The sequence below is a fragment of the Eleutherodactylus coqui genome, chromosome 6 (genome assembly GCF_035609145.1).
Source record: "Eleutherodactylus coqui strain aEleCoq1 chromosome 6, aEleCoq1.hap1, whole genome shotgun sequence".
In the NCBI taxonomy this organism is placed as follows: Eukaryota; Metazoa; Chordata; class Amphibia; order Anura; family Eleutherodactylidae; genus Eleutherodactylus; species Eleutherodactylus coqui.
Genome location: NC_089842.1, coordinates 220,695,133 through 220,708,500, shown reverse-complemented (window position 1 = coordinate 220,708,500; position 13,368 = coordinate 220,695,133). Strand labels below are relative to the sequence as shown.

At 57.2% G+C, this 13,368-nt stretch overlaps 1 protein-coding gene across 1 annotated transcript; it reads right to left on the bottom strand.

The window, feature by feature from the left end:
* Nucleotides 1–2,821: 2,821 nt before the first annotated feature.
* On the bottom strand, nt 2,822–8,587 carry MRPL9 (mitochondrial ribosomal protein L9). Its single transcript, XM_066608861.1, has 7 exons — nt 8,455–8,587; nt 8,037–8,196; nt 7,842–7,966; nt 7,691–7,744; nt 7,105–7,206; nt 3,460–3,543; nt 2,822–3,179 (listed from the first exon to the last, which is right to left on the bottom strand). The coding sequence occupies exons 1-7, from the start codon at nt 8,512–8,514 to the stop codon at nt 2,937–2,939; spliced, it is 828 nt and encodes a 275-aa protein (XP_066464958.1). The 5' UTR covers nt 8,515–8,587; the 3' UTR covers nt 2,822–2,936.
* Between the last annotated feature and the right edge of the window lie 4,781 nt (nt 8,588–13,368).

Here is a 13,368-nt window from a genome sequence, read left to right as displayed (position 1 = left end):
TCCACAGTCTTGGGATCACCCGACGCCGGGTTACTCCCCTTCCCTCGGCCCACCGCAGGGCCCTCGTGAAAGCCCCCAGAAGCCGGATAACTCCACGCCCCCACAGTTTTGGGATCACCCGACGTCGGGCAACCCTCCTTCCCTCGGCCCATCGCAGGGTCCTTCTGGGGGCCACCCTACACCAGATGACCCCCTGCCTCCACAGTCTTGGGGCCACCTGATGACCCCCTGCTTCCATGGTCTTAAGATCACCAGACGCTGGGTGACCCCCCTTTCCTTGGCTCATCGCAGGACCCTTCTGTGGGCTATCAGACACCAAATGACCCCCTGCCTGGGGCACCTGCCGCCAGGCACCCGCCCCACCTCTGGGCCCACCAGAGAACCAGTCTGAAGGCCACCCGGCTGGCCTTCCACCTTTCCTGTAACCTTATAAAACTTTGGGTTACCCGACGCCGGATGACCCCCAACCTGTCAGATGCCAACACTTTTTGCCCGTCACCCCTCCTATTATTACAAACCAGTGGTATGTCTGGACTGGGGTGCCTAGTACTCTCCCCCTTTCCCTGCACTGAACCTACTTTAACATAGTCCAGGCTGGGTCAGGTAAGGGGGCTACCCAAGCAGCTACCTCCTTCCCCTGGTTCAGAGGCTTGCCCTGGGAGGTTGACATACCTGAAATTCACCTGCGTGATCTTTTCTTCTTGACCTGGAAGTCTCGTTTAGGTAGGTCATCTCCAATACAAAAGCCCCCCAGGCCTCCAGGGAATTCCAGGTGCCTTATGTCTGCCATTAGTTGCCCTCCTGGGCCACTGCCATCGCTCTCTTCCCCAGAGGAGTCCGAGCTTGATATGACTGTTACTTGCCCGGCTGGAAGGTCCACTGCACAAGGACTGCTGACTGTCCACTGTCTGCAGTTCTCTGCCTGAGGCCTGCTCCATGTTGGACATTGGATCCTTTACATCATCACAGACCCCAGCCAGAGCCAGCCGAGACCCTTCAAACCGGTCGTTTGCCAATTGTTTGGTGAAAGGACCTGCACCCTTAGGCCTCCTTCACACGGGCGATTTTGTCGCGTTGCTACAAATCGCATGTATGTGAAGCCCATACCTTCCTATGGGTTCCTTCACACATGCGATGTTTTGTAGCATTCAATAACCCGACACAAAAACCTCACGGGTCCGGCGATATGCCTGCGACTCGTGATGTTTTGTAGCCCATGTTTCTCTATGGAGCCTTCATCTCTGTTGCATCGCATGAAAACACGATTTTCGTGCTGTGTGATGCAACTTTGACAGTAGGAAATCCTACTGTCAAAGGCAAATCTAAGCCCCAGCTGCAGGAAAAAATAAAAAAAAAACAACACATACATCACCTTAGAAGCGCTCTCCACCGCAGCTTCTCCTCTTCATCTTCTGGCTGGGGATTGAAAAATTCCCGCCTTCTGGAAGCGCTGGCTGTAATTGGCTGACGCTTAGCCAATCAAAGTCAGTGCTCAATGAATGGCTGTGATTGAGCCAATCCCCGTCCAGAAGATGATAAGTGCTGGGACCCAGGGAGAAGCTGCGGCGGTGCTCTAGACAGTGCAGGACAGGTGATGTATACTTTTTTTCCTTATATTTCAAGCCTCCATTCCCAAAAATCCTCGCACGTGATGCTACAAAATCGCGGTATTGCCATGAGAAGATGCAGCGATATCACACGTTGCAGCGATGCGATATCGCTGCGATTTTCTCGCGGCGATGCCATGTCGCCCATGTGAAGCAGGCCTTATAGATGGCCGACCTTCTCTCAACCAGGGTGAGGCTCTCAGCTTTTAGCTCCTGGCCGCCCTGGTTGTATTGGGCCCTCCCTGCCCCACCTGCGTTATTGGCCAGGGACCTGGTTGCCTGGAACTCCCCCTGAAGCCTTCTAATGGCGAGACCGGCTTCACAGTGCTTCTGGGTCCTTGCAGTGATCCTGGAGGAAAAGCTGCCAACATCCTCTAGGGCCTGCAATGTCCCCCAGTCCTCGATGTTAGGACCTGGGTCTCCCTCATAACACTTGGCCTGGTTCTAGGAAGGCCTTTGCTGGAACCCCCCGCAGTCAAGGTCTCAGAGGGGTGCCATCCCTCACCTTGGTTAGTCTGGCTGCCACCTTGAATGGTCTCCACAGAGGATGCAGACGACACATCGCTGCGTCACCAGCTGGATCTTCTCAATCCTGCTTGAGTAGCTGGTTGCATTACATCCTCACCCTCCGCCAGCTCAGCCTGGAGTGGAGGTATTGGGCTTCCCTATAACCATAGCCCAGGGCCTCACCCTCTCCTAGGAAAGAGAGAGCAAGAGTCCCAGGCCCTGGAGGAGGAGGGGGGGAAGCCTGGAGCTGCAGTCACTTGCACACAGATGATGCATCAACCCATGGGAAGTCAGAGGGTGGATCACAGATCTGCAGAGCGTCGCTCTGTCCTCTCTACCCCATGATGCATCACCTGCTCAGCCGGGATCTGATGACGGGGGAGGATTGGAGCGCTCTGGTCCCCCGGAGGGGGTTACACTCTAATGTGGGGAGTAACATATTGTGTCACAGACAATGGAGAGAGCATCAGCCAGCAGGTTGCACATTTTACGTGCGGCAATTATTCAAAGACGCCATGTCATACGCAGCCACACCCCTGTCGGGCGGAAGCATTCCCACACCCCTCAGCGGTCTCTGCTCACAGCTATCAGATGTGATGCTACTCCCAGTGCCCAGCATCAAACTGCTGCCACGTCACATGAATGTGTGGCACCACGACGGCGCATGGCTGGTGAGCCGGTCCGTATATACAAGTTGCAACTGCAGCCAATATGGAGGTTACTTTATTAGAAACAAAGGACTTGGAGGCCGAAGCACTTTGTGTGTCTACGCCAGAGAGAACAGTCTAATAAGGGTGCACAGCTGACCCCACACTCCCAGCTTCAGTTTGTGTTAGATTTTGGGGGAGCGCCACCTTCTGGGGGTAATTCTGACGGAATGTCGCCCTCTGCTGGCGGCTCCGAGGGAATGTCGCCCTCTGCTGGCGGCTCCGAGGGAATGTCGCCCTCTGCTGGCGATTCTGTCATCTTCGGTTGCTTAGATAACCAATGCTTGTATCGCTTAGTTTTCGGGTTCATAAACCTGACAACGTCCATTGGCATCCGGACAGTATCAATGCCGTTTATCTGCGGTGGGAGCAAAAGAAAAATCAGGATATTACCCAAAATATAACCCCGAGATGCCCTCCCACACCCCTAAATACAACAGATCACATTGCATATCAGAAAACCAATCAAGGACCCTCAGCAATTAGCAACTTACTGGAGGACATGTCACGGACGCCTGGTGAAAACCATGTCATGCTTCATTTCCCCTGTGGTAGCGCTGCAGGTAAATACACCCCACAGGGAGACTCCTCCCCCCATACTGTGTGTCCAAAATGCATCATGGAAACCAATAACTCACCGTCACTTCACACCAGTATTCCCCGTACGCCGTGATGGGCTCATCAGGGATCTTTACTGCTTTTACCGGTGCCATCACCCCTAACTGGAGAGAGGAGACAAACGGATGATGCTGGATCACGGGGCGAAAGGATACAAAGCCATCGCCACAACAAGCAACGGAGAAGGGAGAGGTCACCGACTATACACAAACATGTCCACCTCACCCAGCGCAGCAGCGTCCATCTCATACCCCATCCAGGGCAATGCGACCGCGCCCCCTCCACCTCATACCCCACCCAGGGCAATGCGACCGCGCCCCCACCTCATACCCCACCCAGGGCAATGCGACCGCGCCCCCACCTCATGCCCCACCCAGGGCATGCGACCGCGTACCCTCCACCTCATACCCCACCCAGGGCATGCGACCGCCCCCCCCCCTAATACCCCACCCAGGGCATGCGACCGCCCCCCCCCCTCATACCCCACCCAGGGCATGCGACCGCCCCCCCCCCACCTCATACCCCACCCAGGGCATGCGACCGCCCCCCCCCCCACCTCATACCCCACCCAGGGCATGCGACCGCCCCCCCCCCACCTCATACCCCACCCAGGGCATGCGACCGCCCTCCACCTCATACCCCACCCAGGGCATGCGACCGCCCTCCACCTCATACCCCACCCAGGGCATGCGACCGCCCCCCCCCCCCTCATACCCCACCCGAGGCATGCGACCGCCCCCCCCCACCTCATACCCCACCCCATACCCCATCCAGGGCATGCGACCGCCCCCCCACCTCATACCCCACCCAGGGCATGCGACCGCCCCCCCCCCCACCTCATACCCCACCCAGGGCATGCGACCGCCCCCCCCCCCCACCTCATACCCCACCCAGGGCATGCGACCGCCCCCCCCACCTCATACCCCACCCAGGGCATGCGTCCGCCCTCCCCACCTCATACCCCACCCAGGGCATGCGTCCGCCCTCCCCACCTCATACCCCACCCAGGGCATGCGTCCGCCCTCCCCACCTCATACCCCACCCAGGGCATGCGTCCGCCCTCCCCTCCTCATACCCCACCCAGGGCATGCGTCCGCCCTCCCCTCCTCATACCCCACCCAGGGCATGCGTCCGCCCTCCCCTCCTCATACCCCACCCAGGGCATGCGACCGCCCCCTTCCTCATACCCCACCCAGGGCATGCGACCGCCCCCCCCCCTCATACCCCACCCAGGGCATGCGACCGCCCCCCCCCTCATACCCCACCCAGGGCATGCGACCGCCCCCCCCCCCCCCTCATACCCCACCCAGGGCATGCGACCGCCCCCCCCCCCTCATACCCCACCCAGGGCATGCGACCGCCCCCCCCCCAGGGCATGCGTCCGCCCTCCCCTCCTCATACCCCACCCAGGGCATGCGTCCGCCCTCCCCTCCTCATACCCCACCCAGGGCATGCGACCGCCCCCCCCCTCCTCATACCCCACCCAGGGCATGCGACCGCCCCCCCCTCCTCATACCCCACCCAGGGCATGCGACCGCCCCCCCACCTCATACCCCCCCCAGGGCATGCGTCCGCCCCCCCTCCTCATACCCCACCCAGGGCATGCGACCGCCCCCCCCCACCTCATACCCCCCCCAGGGCATGCGTCCGCCCTCCCCTCCTCATACCCCACCCAGGGCATGCGTCCGCCCTCCCCTCCTCATACCCCACCCAGGGCATGCGTCCGCCCTCCCCTCCTCATACCCCACCCAGGGCATGCGACCGCCCCCCCTCCTCATACCCCACCCAGGGCATGCGACCGCCCCCCCCCCACCTCATACCCCACCCAGGGCATGCGACCGCCCCCCCACCTCATACCCCACCCAGGGCATGCGTCCGCCCTCCCCTCCTCATACCCCACCCAGGGCATGCGACCGCCCCCCCCCCCCTCATACCCCACCCAGGGCATGCGACCGCCCCCCCCCCTCATACCCCACCCAGGGCATGCGACCGCCCCCCCCCCACCTCATACCCCACCCAGGGCATGCGACCGCCCCCCCCCCACCTCATACCCCACCCAGGGCATGCGACCGCCCCCCCCCCACCTCATACCCCACCCAGGGCATGCGACCGCCCCCCCCCCCCCCTCATACCCCACCCAGGGCATGCGACCGCCCCCCCCCCCCCACCTCATACCCCACCCAGGGCATGCGACCGCCCCCCCACCTCATACCCCACCCAGGGCATGCGACCGCCCCCCCCCCCATACCCCCCCCAGGGCATGCGACCGCCCCCCCCCACCTCATACCCCACCCAGGGCATGCGACCGCCCCCCCCACCTCATACCCCACCCAGGGCATGCGACCGCCCCCCCCACCTCATACCCCACCCAGGGCATGCGTCCGCCCTCCCCTCCTCATACCCCACCCAGGGCATGCGTCCGCCCTCCCCTCCTCATACCCCACCCAGGGCATGCGTCCGCCCTCCCCTCCTCATACCCCACCCAGGGCATGCGTCCGCCCTCCCCTCCTCATACCCCACCCAGGGCATGCGTCCGCCCTCCCCTCCTCATACCCCACCCAGGGCATGCGTCCGCCCTCCCCTCCTCATACCCCACCCAGGGCATGCGTCCGCCCTCCCCTCCTCATACCCCACCCAGGGCATGCGTCCGCCCTCCCCTCCTCATACCCCACCCAGGGCATGCGACCGCCCCCCCCCCCTCCTCATACCCCACCCAGGGCATGCGTCCGCCCTCCCCTCCTCATACCCCACCCAGGGCATGCGACCACCCCCCCCCCCCTCCTCATACCCCACCCAGGGCATGCGTCCGCCCTCCCCTCCTCATACCCCACCCAGGGCATGCGTCTGCCCTCCCCTCCTCATACCCCACCCAGGGCATGCGACCGCCCCCCCCCTCCTCATACCCCACCCAGGGCATGCGTCCGCCCTCCCCTCCTCATACCCCACCCAGGGCATGCGACCGCCCCCCCCCCCCACCTCATATCCCACCCAGGGCATGCAACCGCCCCCCCCCACCTCATATCCCACCCAGGGCATGCAACCGCCCCCCCCCCCCCCACCTCATACCCCACCCAGGGCATGCGACCGCCCCCCCACCTCATACCCCACCCAGGGCATGCGTCCGCCCTCCCCTCCTCATACCCCACCCAGGGCATGCGTCCGCCCTCCCCTCCTCATACCCCACCCAGGGCATGCGACCGCCCCCCCCCCAGGGCATGCGACCGCCCCCCCCCCCACCTCATACCCCACCCAGGGCATGCGACCGCCCCCCTCCCCCACCCAGGGCATGCGACCGCCCCCCCACCTCATACCCCACCCAGGGCATGCGACCGCCCTCCACCTCATACCCAGGGTATACAATCGCCTTCCACCTCACGCGACCGCTCTCGACCCCCACCCAGGGCATGCGACCGCCATGCACCTCATACCCAGGGTATACAATCGCCTTCCACCTCACGCGACCGCTCTCGACCCCCACCCAGGGCATGCGACCGCCCTCCACCTCATACCCCACCCAGGGCATGCGACCGCCCTCCACCTCATACCCAGGGTATACAATCGCCTTCCACCTCATGCGACCGCTCTCGACCCCCACACACTTGTGCTGACCACACAGTATTGCCCGGTGGAGGCCGCCATGACACCACACGGTGCATTCTTCTTACGTTCTTCAGAAGTTGTCGCGCTACAATCTCCTCGTTCAGCTCCCACGTTGTATGTGACCTCATTTCAACCCGCAGTCGAGACTTCTTCAGGTAGTTGACAGTCTGGAGGCAGAAAGCAGAGCTGATCATGTGACCTCACACAATTTGGCGGATGGCAAGCGTCTCCGCCAATTAGCAGCTTATATTCTCATCACTGGACTGATCCACCGAGGTCTGAGGGTGCGTTTACACGGAACCATTATTGTTTAAATGGGCGAAAGATAACAGTTGCGCTGTTTCTGCAGGCGTAAAGTCATTGTCGCCCTGTACCCATAGGGTTCGGGTTAGTTGGCGCTCGTTCAGTCGCTCTCACTTGTACGAGCCACCGATGTATCTGCAGGCGGCACGAGCGGACGAGGTAGCGGCGATGTCACTCGTGCTCCTCTAAAAGGACCCTTACGTCTGCAGTCCGCTGCCCTCTGCTGGCCCATTGCGGGACGTGCAGCATTTACACCTGGGATCTATTACCATACGTTCCTGTCACCTAGGACGCCTCACAGTCACATGACCCCGAGGACGCCAGTAGGCATCATGAAGCGCATCTCACCATCTCGCCCGTCCAGGTCTGCGCCCGTCCTCCGAGATCGCCCGCCAGCTGCAACTACAATAGAGAAACAGGAGTGTGAGTAGAAGCCCTCGGTGCCCCCATAACAGCCCTCGGTGCCCCCATAACAGCCCCCGCTGCCCCCAGTGCTCACCCGCCTCTCCTCCTCGAACTTGGCCTTGTTCTCGGGGGAGGGGTAGACTGCCAGTCCCTGCGCCAACAGCTTGCATCGCCCCGGCCGTCTGTCCACCAGCACCGTGTCCCCGCGGCTGCCCAGCCCTGCAACAGACAGGAGATGAGGGGCTGCCGGGGGCATACAGACGTGGGGGCCCCCGCAGCCCGGCCTTACGGTGCACATTCTGCGTGAGGATCAGTTCCATCTTCTCCTTGGCGCCATGCTTGGTGTCCTCCACCATCCGGTAGATCCGGTGCCGCCGTGGGTGCAGGTATGGCTCCTCACCTTCCTTGGCCAGGGGGACTTGCCACCATCGCTCCACAATCACCGTACCCTGAAATCACTGACAGTCACCCCACGTGTAGGGAGGAGCACAGGAAGAGGGGCTAGCAGGGGGAGGAGGAGGAGCTACAAGGGCAGCACACTGAAACCTGTTCCCCCTAGTAACAGCGTTGCCCAGGAACAACCAATCAGATTACCGCTTGCATTCTCAGACTCGCTTCTTTCACTATAGAAGCCGGATCCTGATTGGCTGCTGCAGGGACACTATTACACATGCGGCTAGGGGGCGCACTGTGATCCCTTCACTCACCCGAACCTGGGCGACAAACGGTGACCCACGGCTCAGAAGGTGGCTGCACGTCCGCAACATCCCGACCGCTCGCCCGGGGACGCCAAAACGTGTGACTCTGCAGCAAATCAGCGCCTGCGCTGCGCGTCACGTGACCCGGCAGAGACTTGAGTAGAGCGAGCAGAGCGGCGAGGGAGTGTCCGCACCGGCGGCCGCCATCTTCCCGGAGTCTTGCTGTACCTCAGACCTCCCTGCTGGCTTCTAGATAATCCCTTCAGTCCTGAGCCCAGTAACTACAATAAATTACTCCAACTCACGGCAGTAGAAACCGACTACTACCACCCCCCATTATTACCTTCTGTAGGAAGGACTCCAGAAACATGGCAGCTCACCCTGTTGAATGCGCCCCATCACTAAAGGTCACATGACCATGATTGCCGTATAGCCCTGCAATCTCACACATTGAGGGGGATGGGGTTGTAAGCCGCAGGTAGCAAAAAGGTGCCTAAAAGTCAAATTTTTGCGATAACCTGCGACTCGCCTGGTGACGCCAGTCCCATCCACAGGAGGGCGCAGGGATGCAGCGCCAATTTTTTGCTACACAACCTCTGTCGCAGCCAAATGTTGCTATGTAACCTAACCTGGCAGGTGCGGGCAGCGTTAGAATGGGCCCGTTCATGGTGGGGGGCCGGAGGGGGTCCCGACTCACAATGTTGTATCATGGCAGCCCAAAGATAAGCAAAGGCAAAACTCGATTCTGTGCTTTAAACTCGATTTCGTGCCACGGGGCGGTACTAGGGGCCGGTCCTGCGGTGTCGGTGCGGTCACACCATCGTCTAGAGCCGAGCTCCCGCAGGGATGGCCAGCTTGTAACGCCATCAGTCACTTGTAGAGTATCTGCTCCGTCACCTCGGACGGACGCTATCCGAAGGGTTGGGGGGACTGCAGCAATATACAAGGTTGTGTATGGGGCTCACGTTTGTATCGCAGCGCTCCCTATGGAGCAACTGCAGAGTTACACGTGGTGGTCATCTGGTCCCGGATAGAACTGCACTACCCTATTGTTTGTTGCGACCCGTCTCTCCATCCTTGTGATCTCATCAATGACCTTTATAATACGTTCTACATCATCGTCACAACACACAGGAGGCCTGCATGCCGCCCAGTGCAGACCCCCGACGTCTGCCCCCTAGGCCGAAAGGAGGATTCTGCTATCCCCCAACGGCACAGGTAATTCTCCAACAGCCAGGCCCCATAGGTAAGGAAGGTTCTTCGGCGTCCTGTCATCACCCTGGCTTTCTAGATAAGAGCCTCCAACAGCTCAGCTCCATCCACCTCATGGCCAAGGGTACCCTCTGCTGCTCTCCCGTCCATCAACAGAAGCTCAGAGAGAAGGCTCTCCTACTGTTCTCCCTTCATCAACCCACTCTCATAGATGAGTCACTGGACCACCTCCCTCCCTTCATCACCCTGGCCTCTTAGATAAGTGTCTGTGGAGAGCCTCCCTCCATCACCAGGGTCTTATTAATATGGTTCTCTGATGGCTTACCACCCCAGCCTCACAGACATGGGTCTCCAACAGTCTCTCTCTATCACAAGGGTCTCATTAATATGGTTGTCTGAAGGCTTACCACCTCAGTCTCACAGACAGGGGTCTCCAACAGTCTCTCTATTACCATGACATCATGAATATGGTTCTCTGATGGCTTACCACCCCAGCCTCACAGACCAGGTTCACCAACAGTCTCTATCACCAGAGCCTTATTAATATGGTTCTCTCATGGCTTACCATCTCAGTCTCACAGACAGGGGTCTCCAACAGTCTTTCTCTATCACCAGGGCCTTATGAATATGGTTCGCTGATGGCTTACCACCCCAGCCTCACAGACATGGATCTCCAACAGCCTCTCTCTATCACCAGGGCGTTATGGTCTCTGCTGGTCTCCTTCCATCTACAGGACCTCATCGATAAGGGTCTCCTCCTGCTGTCCTCCCTTCATCGCCCCACCCTCATGGATAACGGTCACTGGACCACCTCCCTCCATCACCTAGGCCTCTTGGATTAGGGTTTCCGACCGTGTCTCTCCATCACCCTAACCTCACGGATAATGGCCTCGGACCAGACTCCGCCATTACTGGGTCCTTGGCAACACTGCGCCCACAATGTATCAAATGCAACCTGTGCTAGAAACAGCTGAAGCAAGCACATATCTTGCAGGAACCAGGACAAGTACCGTCTTCCATGATGGATTATTGTGAGGTCTCTGATTCGGAGATGACAAGGTTCCCAATTATCCAGACCCTTTTCTCAGTCCTGAGTTTTCCTTCTGAACCCTTGTAGAATAACCGTGCTCCGGCCCCAGGGGTCCCGCCATCACTGCTGCCCCTGATATTTCTGAGTTGAGGCGTCTCCAGCTGAGGATCGAGTCTGGACTGTCGCATCTTAGACCTCTGTATGCAGTAAGTCACAGACTGATAGCTTCAGGCGCGAGCTGCAGGAACGAGGGGGAACAAAGGATTTCTTGGAGGAGGTGATGGTATCTACTGTTGGTTTTCTACTACAGAGGCTGGAAAATTGTCCATCCTCACAGATGCGGCTGCTCCAGCCCTCACCCCGACTCTCTTCCAGTTCAAGCAAGGACCAAACCTGTTACGCTGCTTCGGACTACTGACCAATCAGAGGCTTTTTCTAGAATCTGCAGCCAAACTTATGGAGCAAACAGACCAAATGATCTCACCAACTTTTTTTTAGCAGCACGATGTGGCAGTGTAGCCAGACTTTTACTCCAAGCTATAGCCACAGTGCTTATGGCTCTGTCTTTAACCCCTCCCCACTCCAGGGCATACATTTACGCCCTGCAGCGTTTGTATGAAGAGAGATTATGGCGCGACCTCTCTTCATACAGCACATGCCTCAGCTGTTTATTACAGCTGACATCCGCAGGCAATAGCTGCAATCAGATGCGCGGCTATTACCCCTGGAAATGCCGCTGTCTGAAATCCCCCGGATGATGTTCGGTTGTTTAACTTTTTTTTTTTTTCTTTTTTTTTGTCCCTTTAGGGGACTTCCACAGGGACCCATCAGGACCCCTGATCACATTCCGGGGGTCCGATAGTGACAGCCCTTTACATGCTGCAGTGACAGCCCTTTACATGCTGCAGTCACATAGACTGCAGCATGTAAAGGGTTAACACAGCAGAGATCGGAGGTTTTCTCTGATCTCTGCTGTAAGAGCTGGTACCTAGCTGTCCTCTGACAGCTAACAACCAGCTCTCCCTGCCACAGAGACCATCAGCTTGCTTCTGACAAGCCGATGGTCTCTATGGCAACCTGTAAACAAAGCAGGAGATTGCCGACATATCGGCAATATCTTCTGCTGGTTTTTCAAAGCCCTTGCACTGCTCTGTGTGGGTCTGTGCAGGCAGAGCACACTGTCACAGCTTGTGGCATTGTGCTCTGCAGCTCCCATAGTGATACATAGCCCGGAAATCTTCCGGGCTATGTTGCTATGAGCAGTGGAGCTCGTCGCGGAAATTTTCCGGGCGTGCCACTCAAGGGGTTAAATAAGCCTAGGCAAATATATATAATATATATATTTCACATATCCACCTTCATAGGAAATAGCTAGCAGTTAAATGGTTAACAAGCTCAGTAGTATACCCTGGTATGTACAAGTACAGTGTTGAAGCAAAACCCCATACGCATCTTTCGAGCGCTACCGCATAAGGGGAGGAGCTTCTTATCTTTATGCATTCCTGTGGTGCAGATTGGTATATTAATAAAATCTATGCTACTTGGATTTATAGGAATTACATGTTCACACAGTGACATACACCTGGGGCGTAAACATATGTTAATCATTAGCATCATTACATACTAGGCCTATCACGAGTTGTTATGATGTTGGGGGGTGTGCATGTAATTTGTGCGTCATGGTCAATTATATTTGTATTGTATTACCTTTGAATATATCAGAAGAGTATTGGGGGCTGACGGATAACATCAGTGAGTTCAAATGCATATAATCATGCATGAAGCTTTTTATTTTAACCAATCTGGAGCAAACCAGTGAAATCTTCTGGAATATGATTTAGTCGCACAACAACTGAAAAATAAAAAGTTATTGTGCGCAGAAGATGGCGGCAGAAAATAATAAAAAAAAATTAAAATGTCTATTTTTAAAAAAAAAGCAGTACCGGAAAAAAAAAAAAAAAACTCCTGTGCAAGTTTGGTATCGTAGTAATTGTAGTGACCCATAGAATAAAGTTATCATGTCATTTTTATTAGTTTGTACGCCGTAGGAACAAGACACTCTGAAAGATGGCGGAATGTCTTTTTTCTAGTATATGGTACATTAAATAGCACCATTGAAAAATACAACTCGTTCCTCATACAGCAATGTTGATTGATAAAGGAGTTAGTTTTTTTGTTTTTTTTTAAATGGGAAGGAGGGGAAAGGGGAGAAAAAATGAAAATGGGAAGAAAAAAAAAAAGCTTTGGGTGTGATTGTAAATTACCATAACTTGTATTTCCTCGCTTTACCATTCTCTCCCATGTACTCTTCTCACTTGCAGTCTGGCAGCTATATTGGGGTTTGTGGAGATGGACACAGTTTGGGTTGTTGTGGGAGTCGATAAAGAACATTGAGAGGTAGTGGGAGGAGCATGGGGGCTGGCGTAATACAGCAGGTGGGAGGAGCGCTAATAGTGACTGATGCCGCCATGCTCTTACATGCAGGCCGTCTACTTAGAGCTTCTAATTACTTCGGCTTTGAGGTTGTAAAACCAGTCCAGCGGCGATGGCTCCCAACCTTCACCAACATCATCTTCCTGGTCTACACACTGGACCAAACGGACCCAGGTTGGGACATAAAGGCCACCAATAAAAATAAGCTGTAAGAGCTAAATAAATAATGTAGAGGGAGGAGTCTGGCG